The sequence below is a fragment of the Terrapene carolina genome, unplaced genomic scaffold, assembly GCF_002925995.2.
Source record: "Terrapene carolina triunguis isolate 2854851 unplaced genomic scaffold, T_m_triunguis-2.0 Scaffold88, whole genome shotgun sequence".
In the NCBI taxonomy this organism is placed as follows: Eukaryota; Metazoa; Chordata; order Testudines; family Emydidae; genus Terrapene; species Terrapene triunguis.
In genome coordinates this window covers 22,747,107-22,760,911 of record NW_020664439.1, presented here as the reverse complement: position 1 = coordinate 22,760,911, position 13,805 = coordinate 22,747,107, and the positions used below count along the sequence as shown (strand labels likewise).

Below are 13,805 nucleotides of genomic sequence, written 5' to 3'. Positions count from 1 at the left end.
TTTGTACTTGGGTCTACTACAATAATGTGGTCAGACCCAATTTTATGCCTTGATCTTGCACACAAGTGTAAGGTTTTATTATTATGTACTTTAATATAAGGTAAAGGTCACTGTATCCCGCTATAGAGGAAAGACTTTTTTTCTGTTGTAAATCATTTCTAGTTATTTCTGCTCCCTAGCTCTTCATCAGCTCAATGTTGGTCTCATATTTCTCCATTTCACAATATCTGTTCTCCTCTCGGTATAAACAGTGCTAGTAACAAGGACATACCAAATCTCTACTAACTACCATTTCTAATATAATAAACCTGCTTTGGATAGAGCCACACTCTGATACTGTACTTGGTCAAATAATGTTTAATTGTCTCTTGTTATGTGGACTGAGTCCTTTTGGTCTTCTCTGTTGTGGTCTGTTGGGACAAGTTGTGTTTCTCTCAAAGTGCTTTGTATTTAAGTATGAACTTACATGATTGTCTATATGATACTTAAATAACAATTTAAGTGTCCAAGAATAATGTATGATTTAAAAAATATTAAATAATATCTAAATACAGGCCCATCCTTAATGTTGTATTCTTTTTAAGCTAACATTAAAAAGGGTCATCTATTTCAAAAGTAATTTTAAAATAAAAAGGGTCTAGAATAATCCCACAAAAGCCAATAAATGTATTAGGATACCTTTCAGGGTCTGATTAGAAAGCTAGTTTGTATCTTTAGCTTGAAATTCTAAGTCAAAGCTATGTCAGTTAGAACCAGGCTGTGGCATACTAGGGTACAATTCAGATCAGTGGAGGGCTGTGTCACCGCTGCCTTGCAACCTGGGTGCCTTGCAACCCTGGGTGCCTTACAGAGCCTTGCTGAAGTAGCTCCCACGTGGGCTGCTCACAAACAGCCTTCCAGCATGCAAGCCATAACCTGAGTGTCGTGTGTAACTGCAGCCTGCTGGTTACCCACTGGTTCTCATCAGCTTTGGTTATACTGCAGGGGGACCTCAACACACCCCCAGTCCCAGATTTCCCAACAGAAACATATGTCCTGTACTGCTCAGCCTACTCCTGGACAGCATAGATATATTAAGGCTGTTCTTCCTTTAAGGGAAAAATATGCCAGTTTATTATCTTACATAGAGTTACCTAGACACTTCAGCTTCAACACACTGGATTAGATGAAACAGTAAAACAAGTTTATTAACTTTAAAGAGAGAGATTTTAAGTGAGTACAGGTAATGAGGCATAAAAGTCAGAAATGGTTACAAAAAAAATCAGGATAGGCACTAGTAAGTGTTTTAACTTAACAAACTATATTAAATTCAAGCAAAATTTCTCAACACATGCTTCCAGCAAGGCTACTGACCAAACTCTTCAGGTACGGACGCCCCCCCAGAGTCCAACGGCTGTTTTCCTTTGTCAACTTAGGTGCCATGTCAGAGACAGACAGGGAGAGAGAGTGGGAGTCTTGGGGTGTTTCAATTCCCTGCCCCCTCCTGAAAATTTTTTTCCAGTTGGGAACTGGGAGACAGAGTCTGTGTGGAAGGATGTTCTCCACTGTTTTTTTTCTACCTGTTTGAGCTTCCTTTGTTTTCCCTTCCTACTTGATGACTCTGTTTACTACTTAAATGCAACTTAAGGCAAACATACACTCCTTTGTTCAAGACAGGACTTTTTGACCACTTTGGTGGAACGTGAGTTTTGAACATCATACACAGTAGTCTTATAACTTCACATACAATGTTGCCACATGTATTTTATCAGGTCAATATTGACCAGCAAAGTATGAGTTTTCAAATGATATCTTACAAAGGCACACCTACGATGAAGATTATTACAGTAGTGTGTAGGGTGTGAATGCCGGGGTGTATTCCGTCACACGGCCATTAACACTTTTTTACTTTTTTTGTATGCAAATTTAGCTGGGCAAGGTGGTGAGTGGTTGTTTTACTATGTCAGCATTTTAGATGGCTGGAAATATATTAGGAAGATCTTCATAGTATTTTTATTTCACATTTACAGACGTGACTCAAAATGCCAGTTATGCTAATTTCACTCTGAGGAATGTAGAACATTATTTGTGATCTAAATCTGTACTAGTTTTATTCATCAAGTAGCTCTCAGGCAGCTTGGCTTTCAGGCAAAAAGACTGTATTTTCCTTTTCATAACTCTTTTCTTTTTTCTCCTGAAGAGGCCAGCTGTAATGTGGAGCCCAACATTTCTAATGTAAAGAAGAAGAGTGAAACTGTTCAGTCACAATTTTCTAGTTCCCGACCAAAAAGGTAATATCCTGAAACACATTATTTCTCTTTGCTGGCTTGCTACATGATATTTGAATAAAGTTAAAGAGATTAGCAAGAAACTAGAAGATGCAGTGCCTTCCTGGTTTTTACATCAGTTGGATTGGAGTAAGGATGATCTTATCTAGGTGGTAAGTGTTTTGTGTCCTCTCCTCTGCCCATCATGACCTTTTTTTCTAAGTGACTCTTGCCTACATTCTCAATTGTTTTTATCCCTCTTGTCAGTATAATAGTATCAAAGGTGGTAACTGTAATCCATTCTTGTAGTAATGCTGTTTTGATACCCATTCTTGAATTTTTTAAAAAGAATGTAAACAACAAGGTTAGATTGCTTCGTTTATCTGCCAGTGTCCATAGCAGCAATATTCCCTTTTCTTTCCCAAGCTGCAGCTTACTGTTGTCAGAAATATGCTGTAGTGTATATTATAAGGTGGGAAGTATCACAGACCACTAATTGAGACTGAGCGATAGGTATGATAGCAGTGCCAGGTATTGACTTCACAATTAAAATGAACCAGAAATTCTGTATTTATTATTTAAAAAACTTGATATAAAATTCTGATGTTGGGCTAAATTCCAGTAGTTTTTGTCAGTGTTTCAAGTATACTTTTAGATCAGGGGTTTTCAAACTGGGTCGGGACCCCCCAAGTGGGTCACAACCCCATTTTAATGGGGTTGCCAAGGATGGTGTTAGACTTGCTGGGGCCCAGGGCCAGAGCCCGAGCCCCACCGCCCGGGGCTGAAGCCGAAGCCTGAGCCCCACTGCCCAGGGCCAAGATTACATGCCCATTGCCCAGGGCAGAAGCTCTTGCGCTTCAGCTTTGGCCCCACACCTTTGCGGTGGGGCTCGGGCAGACTCAGTCTTTGGTCCCCCTCCTGGGATCGTGTAGTAATTTTTGTTGTCAGAAGGGGTCACGGTGCAATGAAGTTTGAGAACCACTGCTTTAGATGCATTGTTCTGTAGACAAAAGGGACAGCTTTTGGCTTGATTTGTGTTTGAAACATATTAATGTGTTCATGCCATTTCATCATGGCACAGCTTGTTCTTTTTATTGGTTAGTGTAAAGATCTGTTTTTTTTTTTTACATTTATGAGAAAACTGTCTACAGAATTTTTTTTGCATATTGAAGTACAACAATGAACAGAGTACGTTTTGTTTTGTTCCCCCACCCTCAGAGGAACTTTTCAAAGCATATTGGCCATATCTATTGCATGTTAGTCTGTGTGGCTAAAACACACTCTTCAAGTTTTAGTACTGGTTGTGAAGTGTTTTTATTTTAATGTTTTAGAGCTAAAGCTGAGAAACCCAAATATACAGTAAGCAGTGACTCAGAAGAATCTGAAGAGTGGCTACCACAACAAACAAGAAGTGAGCTGTATTTAAATAATTGGGTTAAAATAGAATTAATTTCATTCAGTTTTTAAAAATCAATTGTTGTTTTTCTTTTCAGCCAAATGTGAAAAAGATCTCCCAGCAACCAGAAAGAGAAGTAAAAGTATGTTTCTTTGGAGGTTAAGTATGTTTCCATACCAGAAATTTAAGCAGAAATTGTACACTAGAAGATACTTCAGACCAACTTCTTATCAAGAAAATAAACTATATTACAAATGTTTCAGTAAAACTCCTGCAGACGTGTGTTTAATGCTGTGAGCATGTAACTCGGTTTAACCATCTATAAGAGTAAATTTATCTATTAGAAGTAGAACCTTGAACTCTTATTTAAGAAAGGGCTATTGAGCTAGCCTAGTGATGATGCACTCCTTCCCTGGGCTTATGTTTCTTACTTCTTCAGCCAGAAAAGCTGTTAAGTAATGATGTGACAGGCTTTGAAGAGACTCCTTTCCTCAGTGGTAAAAGGGATGAGATGGTGGAAGGTGTAGTGAGGAAACATGAGATGCTTTAGATTCTGACAAGCATGGGTAGTATGTAGGCACAGAGATGGAAAAAGCGCATTTGAAAGGCAAAGCTATATTACAAGATAATTAGCTTAGATGCTAATCTAAAAGTACAAGAACATATGTTATCTGTCAAACTAAATACCTCGCATGGAAGAAAATCTGAAAGACTATAGGTACTCTGCATTGAGGGCTTGTTTACATAAACACTTTGCAGCAAGCTGGGATGTAAATCTACCCCATGCTACCTTGCCTGCACTACTTGTCTGTGAGGACACAGCTGGCGTGCACTAAAAGTTCCCTAGTGCGCTTTGATCTATGCTGCTTTGAAACAAGAGTAAATCACAGCTCACTAGGGAACTTTTAGTGCTCGGCAGCAGGGTCCACATGGACACTTAGTGCATGGCAGGCTAGTGGAGGGTAGGTTTACACCCCAGCTTGATGTGAGCTAAGTGTTTCTGTAAACAAGTCTAAAGTACTTTATGTATGTGTGTACTCCTGGAGTGAAACTTGTGCTAAATCGTTTGTCCTAATGGCCGATAGATTCTGTCCCTTTTGAGAGTTACTCCATGTTAGTAGCTACCTGTAAAACAGTGAGAAAATCAGTTCGTTTGGTTAACAGGTTTCACTTAGTGTGACATAAATGTAACAAAAATATACCTACCCATGCACACATTTTTAAAATGTCTTGCATTTGGATGTGGTCTTTTGGCAGCAGCTTCTTGCATTATCCAAGAAGACACAGGCTTTGCGTCTGCTCTTGCATCTCCATCCGCTCCATTAAAAAAGAAAGCAAAGAAAAAAGGTAATGAAGAAATAAACACAAGCCTTATGAATTTTTGTTTCTTTTCAAACTGAAATACTATACAGATGGTTCTTATCCTGTGAAGCTTACATTATTTTGATGGGGATCTCCAAAAGGACTACAGGGAACTACTCAATTTTTTTTTTTTTTTTTTAGCGTTGTATTTGTTATAATCTTTCAAAATAAAGGATTAAGGTAAATGATTATCCTGCTGAGTGTCACTTCTATTTTCTCAGGTACTGCAAGTGTACAGTCTGTTAAGAAAAATGATTCTGAAGAGGGTCCCAGAACAACACTGATCATATGTCCGCTCTCTGTCCTAAGCAACTGGATTGTAGGTTTTACATTATCATGTTAATTCTTGAATATGTTGTGACTCTTAATTATGACAGTACAAATAACATTGCTCCAGTAACATGTCATTTGACTAAAAATTACTGCTTCTCCTAATTTTGAAATAAAGCAGTTATTAAAAAAAGTAACTTTTAGCGCTGTTGATTTATTGCAGTTAACTCACTTGATTAACTCAAAAAAATTAATTGCGATTAATTGCCGTTTTAATCACAGTGTTAAACAATAGAATACCAATTTAAATTTATTAAATATTTTGGATTTTTTCTACATTTTCAAATATATTTATTTCAGTTACAACACAGAATGCAACGTGCACAGTGCTCACTTTATAATGTTTTATTACAAATATTTGCACTGTAAAAATGTTAAAAGAAATAGTATTTTTCAATTCACCTCATATAAGTACCATAGTGCAGTCTTTTTATCATGAAAGCGCAACTTACAAATGTAGTTTTTTGTTTGTTTGTTACATAACTGCACTCAAAAACAAAACAGTGCAAAACTTTAGCGCCTAAAGGTCCACTCAGTCCTACTTTTTGTGCAGCCAATCGCTACAAGAAACAAGTTTGTTTACATTTACGGGAGATATGCTGCTCACTTCTTATTTACAATGTCACCTGAAACTGAGAACAGATGTTTGCATGGCACTTTTGTAGCCGGCATTGCAAAGTATTTACGTGTCAGATATGCTAAACATCTCCTGCAAATGTAAACAAACTTGTTTGTCTGAGCGATTGGCTGAACAAGAAGTAGGAACTCAGTGGACCTGTAGGCTCTAAAGTTTGACATTGTTTTATTTTTGAATGCAGTTATGTTTTGTACATAACTCTACATTTGTAAGTTCAACTTTCATGATAAAGAGATTGCACTACAGTACTTGTATTAAGTCAATTGAAAAATACTATTTTATTTTTACAGTGCAAATATTTATAATTAAATATAAAGTGTTACTGTAAACTTTGTATTCTGTGTTGTAATTGAAATCAATATATTTTTGGATGTTTTCCACATTTTCAAATATTTATATAAATGGTATTCTATCATTGTTTAACAGGGTGATTAATCATGATTAATTTTTTTAATCGCTTGACAGTCCTAGTAATTTTTGATACTAGAACAAATTGAAGTGACCTAGTACTGCCATGAGACTAAATGGCTTTTATTCACTGATTTCATGTCCATTCAAGAGCTACAAATATTGGTCACCCTGTGAGAAGAGTCATTATTGAGCAAATGGGTTCCACACAGGTTCACAGTTCCACCCTCCTTTTTTATTGCAGGAGAGGAGTTCGTTGTTTGTAAACATGTTAAAGGGGGACACAGCTTAAAAATCGCATGTCTTTGTCGAAGCTGTATGCCATTGGATTTTACAACGCAAAGATAATTAAAACTGAAAAGAGATGAGAGAAAATACTCTTGCTTTTTCAATTTTTTGTTGTTGGTCTGTTTAAATTTTTTTTGTAAAACTACAAAATTGGACTGTGGACTTGGCATTTGAAACTACTGTTTTCATGTCATTGTTTGAAACTGAGACAAATTCACAAATAGTTTTGAATCAACTGAAACTGCAAACTATTCATCTGAAAAATCTTGCCTCGCTCTAGCTATAATTCCTTCTCTAGATTCTGGTGATTCGTGAAGTTACTGTAATAAAGTTACCAGAAACAATGCTGCCTAATACTTACTCAGTAATAGAGAAACTTGCAGAAAACTCAACAAATGAAGCTTCCTGTGGAGAACTCAGAGTGAGGGAGATTAAAGTACTCCCTCCATATATTATATTTGCGTCCTAGAACTGTGATAGTTTTTATTGAAATCAGTTTATCTTTAGACTTTACCCCTTCTTTTTGTCAGCAGCTCAAATTCTGCAACATGGTGCTAGTGCTGGAGAGCGACAAAGGCGAAGCACTTCAGAAACAAAAATGAAAGTGACAAGTGAAGATTAACTATTTTATTTAAAAGAGGGGCAAAAATTAAACACCAATGATGAAAAGTAGATCTTGAAAATCTTTCATTTTAAATAAAATGTTTTTAGTAACACGAGACATACTAATAATTTTTAAACTGTCATTCTTTCATTTATTTTTTCTTATTTATTCAGAAATGCCATTGTAGCTTTATTTTACATGTGTAAAAAATATCTCATCCCTCCCCTCAACTCCATTGCAGTACAATTACTTGTGACTGACTATGAAGCTTTGCTTTGTTTTTGGTTCTGTTTTTGCTGTAACTAAGTTGGCTACTACAATTCCCTCTGCCTCTCTTACCCCAAAACAGTTGACTTTTGTTATATGTCCTATGTTCCACCATTGGTAGTTGCAGTATGCCACAGAGTCGGAACAGAATCTACAGTTGTTTTTGTAAGCCATCCTTAAGGAATATAGTTATGTGGCAACATTTGATTCATCGCAGTTTCTCTAATGACTTTTCTTTCAGGACCAGTTTGAACAACATATCAGGCCAGATGTTCACTTGAATATATATGTTTATTATGGTCCTGACCGCAGCAAAGACCCATCATTTCTTTCAAAACAAGACATAGTACTAACAACCTACAACATTTTAGCCAGCGATTATGGAGTAAGTAAAATACTAAATGTCTTTATAGCAACTTTTTGTATCAGAGGATATAAAACCAAACAAACCTAAAATGGCCATTTATGAAGAGTGGGAGGCGTTCTTTGAATGTATCTATTGTATTATTTTTAGCAGTTAAATTCCCCACAGATTCTGACTGCATTGGGTTTGATCTAGTCTGGGGCTGAGCAGGGTTTTCCTTACAATTTCAGTTCTGGGTAGCAGTGGGCTGTGCTAGATCTGGGCACCTGAACTGAGAGCAGGGAGTGTGTATCTTTAGTGCTGTCAGTGACCCCTCAGTCCCCTGGCAGCATGGAGGAGGAAGCTGCCTGATTCAGCTGCAGGGGGGGACAAGAGTCAGACTTGAGCGGAGAGCAGGTTAGGACAGGCAACTGGAGGGAAGGCGAAAACTGGGACTTGGGGCAGGGTGAGCAATTGGTAATTTGGGACTAAGTGTGCAAGGAGATTAGGAGTAGGGGAGGCAGATGGGCTGAGAGGCAGCAGATAGAGGTATGGGTAGAGACTGAGATTGGATGAAGAGCTTGAGGGAGAGACTGGGACTTATCTCCTTCCCCCATTGGTTCTAAGATGAGAGGGAGGACTAATCTGACAAGGAACTAGGGTGCAAAGGTAGAACAAGGGCTGGTTGGGAAAAGAGACCTGAGACAAAGAGCTGGGGGTATGGGGGACACTAAAACTGAATGAGGAGCCCTGGAGGCCAGTCAGGATGGGAAATGTAGGTGGAGGGGAAGATGGAGGCTGGGGTAGAAAAGAGACAGAGGACTGTGTGAGCAAGGAGACTGGGGACAGGAAGCTAGGGGTGAGGCAAGGATTTTCTGGGCAAGGGGGCTGGGATTGGGTAGACAAGGAGAATGGGACTGGGGCAAGGAGCCATGATGGAAAAGAGACTGGACTGGGACAGGGCAGAAGAGGTTGAGGTTGAAGGGCAGTGGTGGGGGGAGGGAGGGGATTAGGCAGAAGTGTTTGTTCTCACTATATAGCTTACTCCCCTCAGGAGCTTGGAATGGAACCCAAGATTCCTGAGTTTCACCTTTCCTCTGATGTCAGCAAAAAATCTGTGAAACCCTCTGGCAAAATGTCCCATCCCCTTCTAGTGGTGATCCACACTAAGGATGACCACATACTACTGCTATTAGTTACTCTGTTAGCTCAATTTGGAGAGCTCTCTGCAGTGGATCTAAAGGTTCCAACCCTGTCTGCTGCTTAATTTTACACAGCCATGGCACTTCAGTCAAGCTTTTTGAATTGCATAGTTAGGGCCCTACCAAATTCACAGTCCATTTTGGTCAATTTCATGGTCATAGGATTTCAAAAATAATAAATTTCATGATTTCAGCTATTTTTAAATCTGAAATTTCACTGTGTTGTAACTGTAGGGGCTCCTTACCCAAAAAGGAGTTGTGGAGGGGTCACAGGGTTATTGTGAGGGGGGGTTGTGGTACTGCTACCCTTATTTCTGCGCTGCTGCTGGCCCCACCGCTGCCTTCAGAGATGGGCAGGTGAAGAGCGGTGGCTGCTGGCTGGGATCCCAGCTTTGAAGGCAGGACCGCCATGAAATCTATACAGTATAGGGTAAAAGCACACAAAAGACCAGATTTCACGGTCCGTGATGTGTTTTTCATGGCTGTGAATTTGGTAGGACCCTATGCATAGTCTATGAAAGTATGTAAAAACTGATTGTTTTATTGAGGGATGTATTAATTTCCTGAATAAGATATGTTATATGTGAATCCATGCATTTGGCTAGGTTTGTTTTCATGCAAATCACAGTCCTTTTAAAATATCTGGGTATCTGTTGTTTGAAATGGCCCCTCCTATTTAATTTAGCATCATGTAGCCCCCTTCCCACTCCTCTGCTTTCTGCTCTGGTCACCCTTTTGCATCCTCTTAGTCCTAGGCACTTGATGTACATTTCCAGGGAATCTTTAAATCCAAAAGAGTGGGTTCCTCACATTCCTCGTTTTACTGTTCTTTGAGTAAGCAAGATAAAAATGAATATACTTTCTACTATTAGAAATCTGTCTTAATGAATCTACCTCACTTGTGCTATATGTGTTAGGTCTATGACTTGATTTATCATAGTTGCAAAAAGGTCTATTTTGATTTGAGTTACAGGATCAAAAATAAAATTGTTTTTCAGAGCAGAGGCGATAGCCTGTTACACAGATTAAAGTGGCTGAGAGTGGTGTTGGATGAGGGGCACACAATTCGAAACCCAAATGCTCAGCAAACTAAAGCTGCATTAAATTTGGAGGCACAGAGAAGATGGATACTGACAGGTAAAATATTTTACACCACAGTAATTGCAGTGTTAACCTTTATTTTTGTACTACAGTGACACTACATTTTTAAAGAAATGTTTTCATTTTGGCTTTATCCAGAAAACCTAACATTTATTTTGGCTGCTGGGCTCTAAGTTCACACTTATTTTAGAATGCTCTTAAATTAATCTTAGTTCAGAAAGAAGATCTCAAAATGGTTTTGAAAAAGTAGTGTCAGAGTTTTTCATAAGTCCTCGGTAGCAAATTAGAAGTCCATAGAAAACTGCTGTAGCTATCATCTTTATAAAAGTTGATGAGAATGCAACCAAATTAAACTATTTAAAATAATGCTATTATCCCAGCTTCATTTTACATGATCAGCAAAGAAGGAAGGGACTGACTCACCAACCAGCATGTTTGATTTCTTTGAAACCCAGATTTTTTGTTCACTTAGTCCTTGATTCAGGAAAAATCCTTGTTCAGGACAACACATAAGCACGTGCTTGGCTTAAATCAATGGCACTTAATCATCTGCCTAAGTGTTGGCCTGAGTAGAGATGCTTTCCTGATCTGGGGCCTAAGTGAACTGCAAACCATCTAGAACGACTTGCAAACGTGCTGTCTAAGGAATAATGCCCAAAAGGCATGTATTATGAATAGAGATGGATGAATAATGGATTTTTTCCCATTTGTTGTCAATTCTGAAAAACCGAACAAAATTTTGTTTGGGTTGAATTAGTGAATCAAAAAGTCAAAAAAAAAAAAAAAAAAAAAAAAAAAAAGAGTCAAAATGATTTTTGGTTTTAATTTTGGGCATTTGGATGTCTAGATTCACAAAACAGCTGCGAGGGAAGGAAGAAAACCTCTCAAACCTTTACCTCAGTGGCTAGGGTGTTCTCTTGTGTTGTGGGAGATCTTCTCTGCCTGATGTGGAGAAGGGATTTGAACTTGTTTCCCACATTACAGGAGTGTGCCCTAACACTGGACTATGAGAGATTCTGGTATGGGTCTCTCTGTCTCTCCTGTTCCACCTTTTATAAATTAAAAAGTCATTGGAGCAGGAACTTGAACGTGGGTCTCCCACATCCTAGGTGAGTACTCTAAGCACCAGCCTATATAGTCTTTCTCATTCTCTTTCCTAGGCCCAAAAATTATTCTTTGTCATTCATAGTATCAAATCACAAGATCAGTGGCTAAGTTTCTCTAGTGCCTGCAAACTTTAGACTTCTCACAACAGTCTAGCATTTCAGAGTATTTTGAAGTATTCCTCTTAGAAAAAGAAGACTCAATCATTTTATTCCGTTTTCAGTCGTTCTTAAGAAGTTATATGTGCCCTTTTTTTAAATCAAGGTTTTTTTTTGTTTTCTGGTACAGTAACTCCTCACTTAACGTTGTAGTTATGTTCCTGAAAAATGCGACTTTAAGCGAATCCAATTTCCCTATAAGAATTAATGTAAATGAGGGGGTTAGGTTCAGGGAAATTTTTTTTCATCAGACAAAAGACCATATCTCTCTCACACACCTACCTACCTACCTTGGTTGAGGTGGAGGAGTCAGAGGCTGGGATATTTCCCAGAAAATGCCTTACTGCTAAATGATGAATTAGCAATTGGCTGAGCCCTCAAGGGTTAACTCTCACACTCTACAAGACAGCTGGAATGGAGGGAGGGGGAGACTGCATCCCAGACAGAGACACACACCCTGTGCGTGAGAGAGAGATGTGCATTTCCCCTTTAAGTATGCTGACCCTACTCTTAAGTACACTGCCTTGTTAATTAGACCAGCTTGCTGAGACCCTGTTGTGTGTGTCCCCTGCTCTATGGAAGATGGGGTAAGTGGGGTGCAGGGGGACACCCTGACATTAGCCCCCCTCTTCCTCTTCCCCGCACAGCAAGCAGGAGTCTCAGGGAGCAGCTCCAAGGCAGAGGGCAGGAGCAGCACATGACAGTGGGGGGAGGGACAGCTGAACTGCCAGCAATTGATAGCCTGCTGGGCAGCTGCTGCACAGGGAACTTAGAGGAGCAGGGAGCATTGCACAACTTTAAATAAGCGTGTTCCCTAATTGATCAGCAACGTAACAACAAAACAACGTTAAGCAGGATGACTTTAAGTGAGGAGTTACTGTACTATGTGCTCAGTTTGGGCTGAAGCTATCTTTGCATCTGACAGAAAATATTGTTGGTGGAGAAGACTTTGGCTGTATCCTTTCAGATCTGCATGCAAGTAGTGTGAACTCTTCAGTATTTAAAAATTGCTTGTTTTAAGAATAACCCTTGAAACTGAAAACTTTCACTATACTTGCTTTTCTTTACTTAACAAACTACTGTGTGTGGTTTTGTTTTGTTTTTGAATTCCTATTAGTACTCAGCTGCTTGTTTTAAAAGGAGGGGAGAAGCACTGAAGCTTTAGTTCTGAAAACTATTTTTTTAAAAAGACTAAAGGATTTGTAATGACCTTTTCAACTAGACTAAAAGATGAGAGGTCTGACAAGATGATGATGATCTATGAAAAATGAACAAATACAGAGTAACATTTTATGCCTATCGATCTTAACAAAGCCCTTTTGTGTCAAAACTGCTGTGAGCAGGCTGGAATCCCCCCAACTCTTCCAAACCACCAGTTTCTTCTAAATTGCAGACATAGCTTCAGCCAAGTGTATGGCTACTTCAGGGGTTTTCTGTGGTAGATGCTGAGACTGCCACTTTGGGCAGAAAACGAGTCATTTTATTATCAGCTGTTGGGGTGTATTTAAAAATTCATTTAAAATAGATTATTTCTTTAAGATCATTTAAAGTCCTAACACTACTTTTTTTTTTGACAGCTCTTCCCTTTACCTGGGGTGTGTTATCTGACAGATTTTAATATGTTGTCCCATTATTATATGGGTTAGAATCTTTGTCAGCCAATTCTCTCTCTCTTCCTCAATCCTGCCTGTTTCTTTGAAGTGGAACTATATGGGAAAACTAATACATTTTAAAATATGCAGTTAAAATAGCTGCAGAAAGACTCCCCTGAAAAAGTGTATGCTAGTGTAATGGTGCCTTGTTTGTGAAAACTAATACTTTGTTTCATATGGTGGATCTGTGACTCAATCTGGAAAAAAAATATTTTTGTGCTCTGGGTTTTAAAGCTTTGCTCTGTGTATTTGTGCAGGGTGGACTACTTTTAATCAAATTTATATTTTTGGTTCTTAAGGTTTTCCAGATTCTTTTTCTTATTTTAGGCACTCCTATCCAGAATTCCTTAAAGGATTTGTGGTCTCTTCTCTCCTTTTTAAAACTGAAACCTTTTACTGATAGAGAGTGGTGGCACAGAACAATCCAGCGCCCTGTCATGCTGGGAGAGCAAGGGGGACTGAGGTATGAAGAGCTTGTAAAATGTTTGTGGATAATAAATCTAATCTTTGATTGCCAGTGCGTCATGACAAACTTACACATTTGTACTTTGTTTAAACATAATGTACATTTTTGGTTCATGAGATTTATTTATACTTCGGTTGTAAAATGCAATACATTGTATATAACTTAATTTTAGTGCGGTGTAGCATACTATCAAGCTTAGATTTTATGCAAAAGAATCAGTTAGACAGTAAACTGAATAAAA

The 13,805-nt window shown here is 38.5% G+C and overlaps 1 protein-coding gene across 1 annotated transcript in view; it reads left to right on the top strand.

Annotated features, from left to right (window-relative positions):
* The window catches only part of HLTF (helicase like transcription factor), a 54,944-nt gene that overhangs the window by 19,883 nt on the left and 21,256 nt on the right, over positions 1–13,805 (top strand). Inside the window, exons 10-17 of the mRNA XM_024208520.3 lie at positions 2,180–2,270; positions 3,578–3,657; positions 3,740–3,784; positions 4,900–4,989; positions 5,226–5,323; positions 7,780–7,923; positions 10,082–10,220; positions 13,426–13,561. Coding sequence (XP_024064288.1) covers positions 2,180–2,270; positions 3,578–3,657; positions 3,740–3,784; positions 4,900–4,989; positions 5,226–5,323; positions 7,780–7,923; positions 10,082–10,220; positions 13,426–13,561 — 823 coding nt within the window. The remainder of the gene's footprint in view (positions 1–2,179; positions 2,271–3,577; positions 3,658–3,739; positions 3,785–4,899; positions 4,990–5,225; positions 5,324–7,779; positions 7,924–10,081; positions 10,221–13,425; positions 13,562–13,805) is intronic.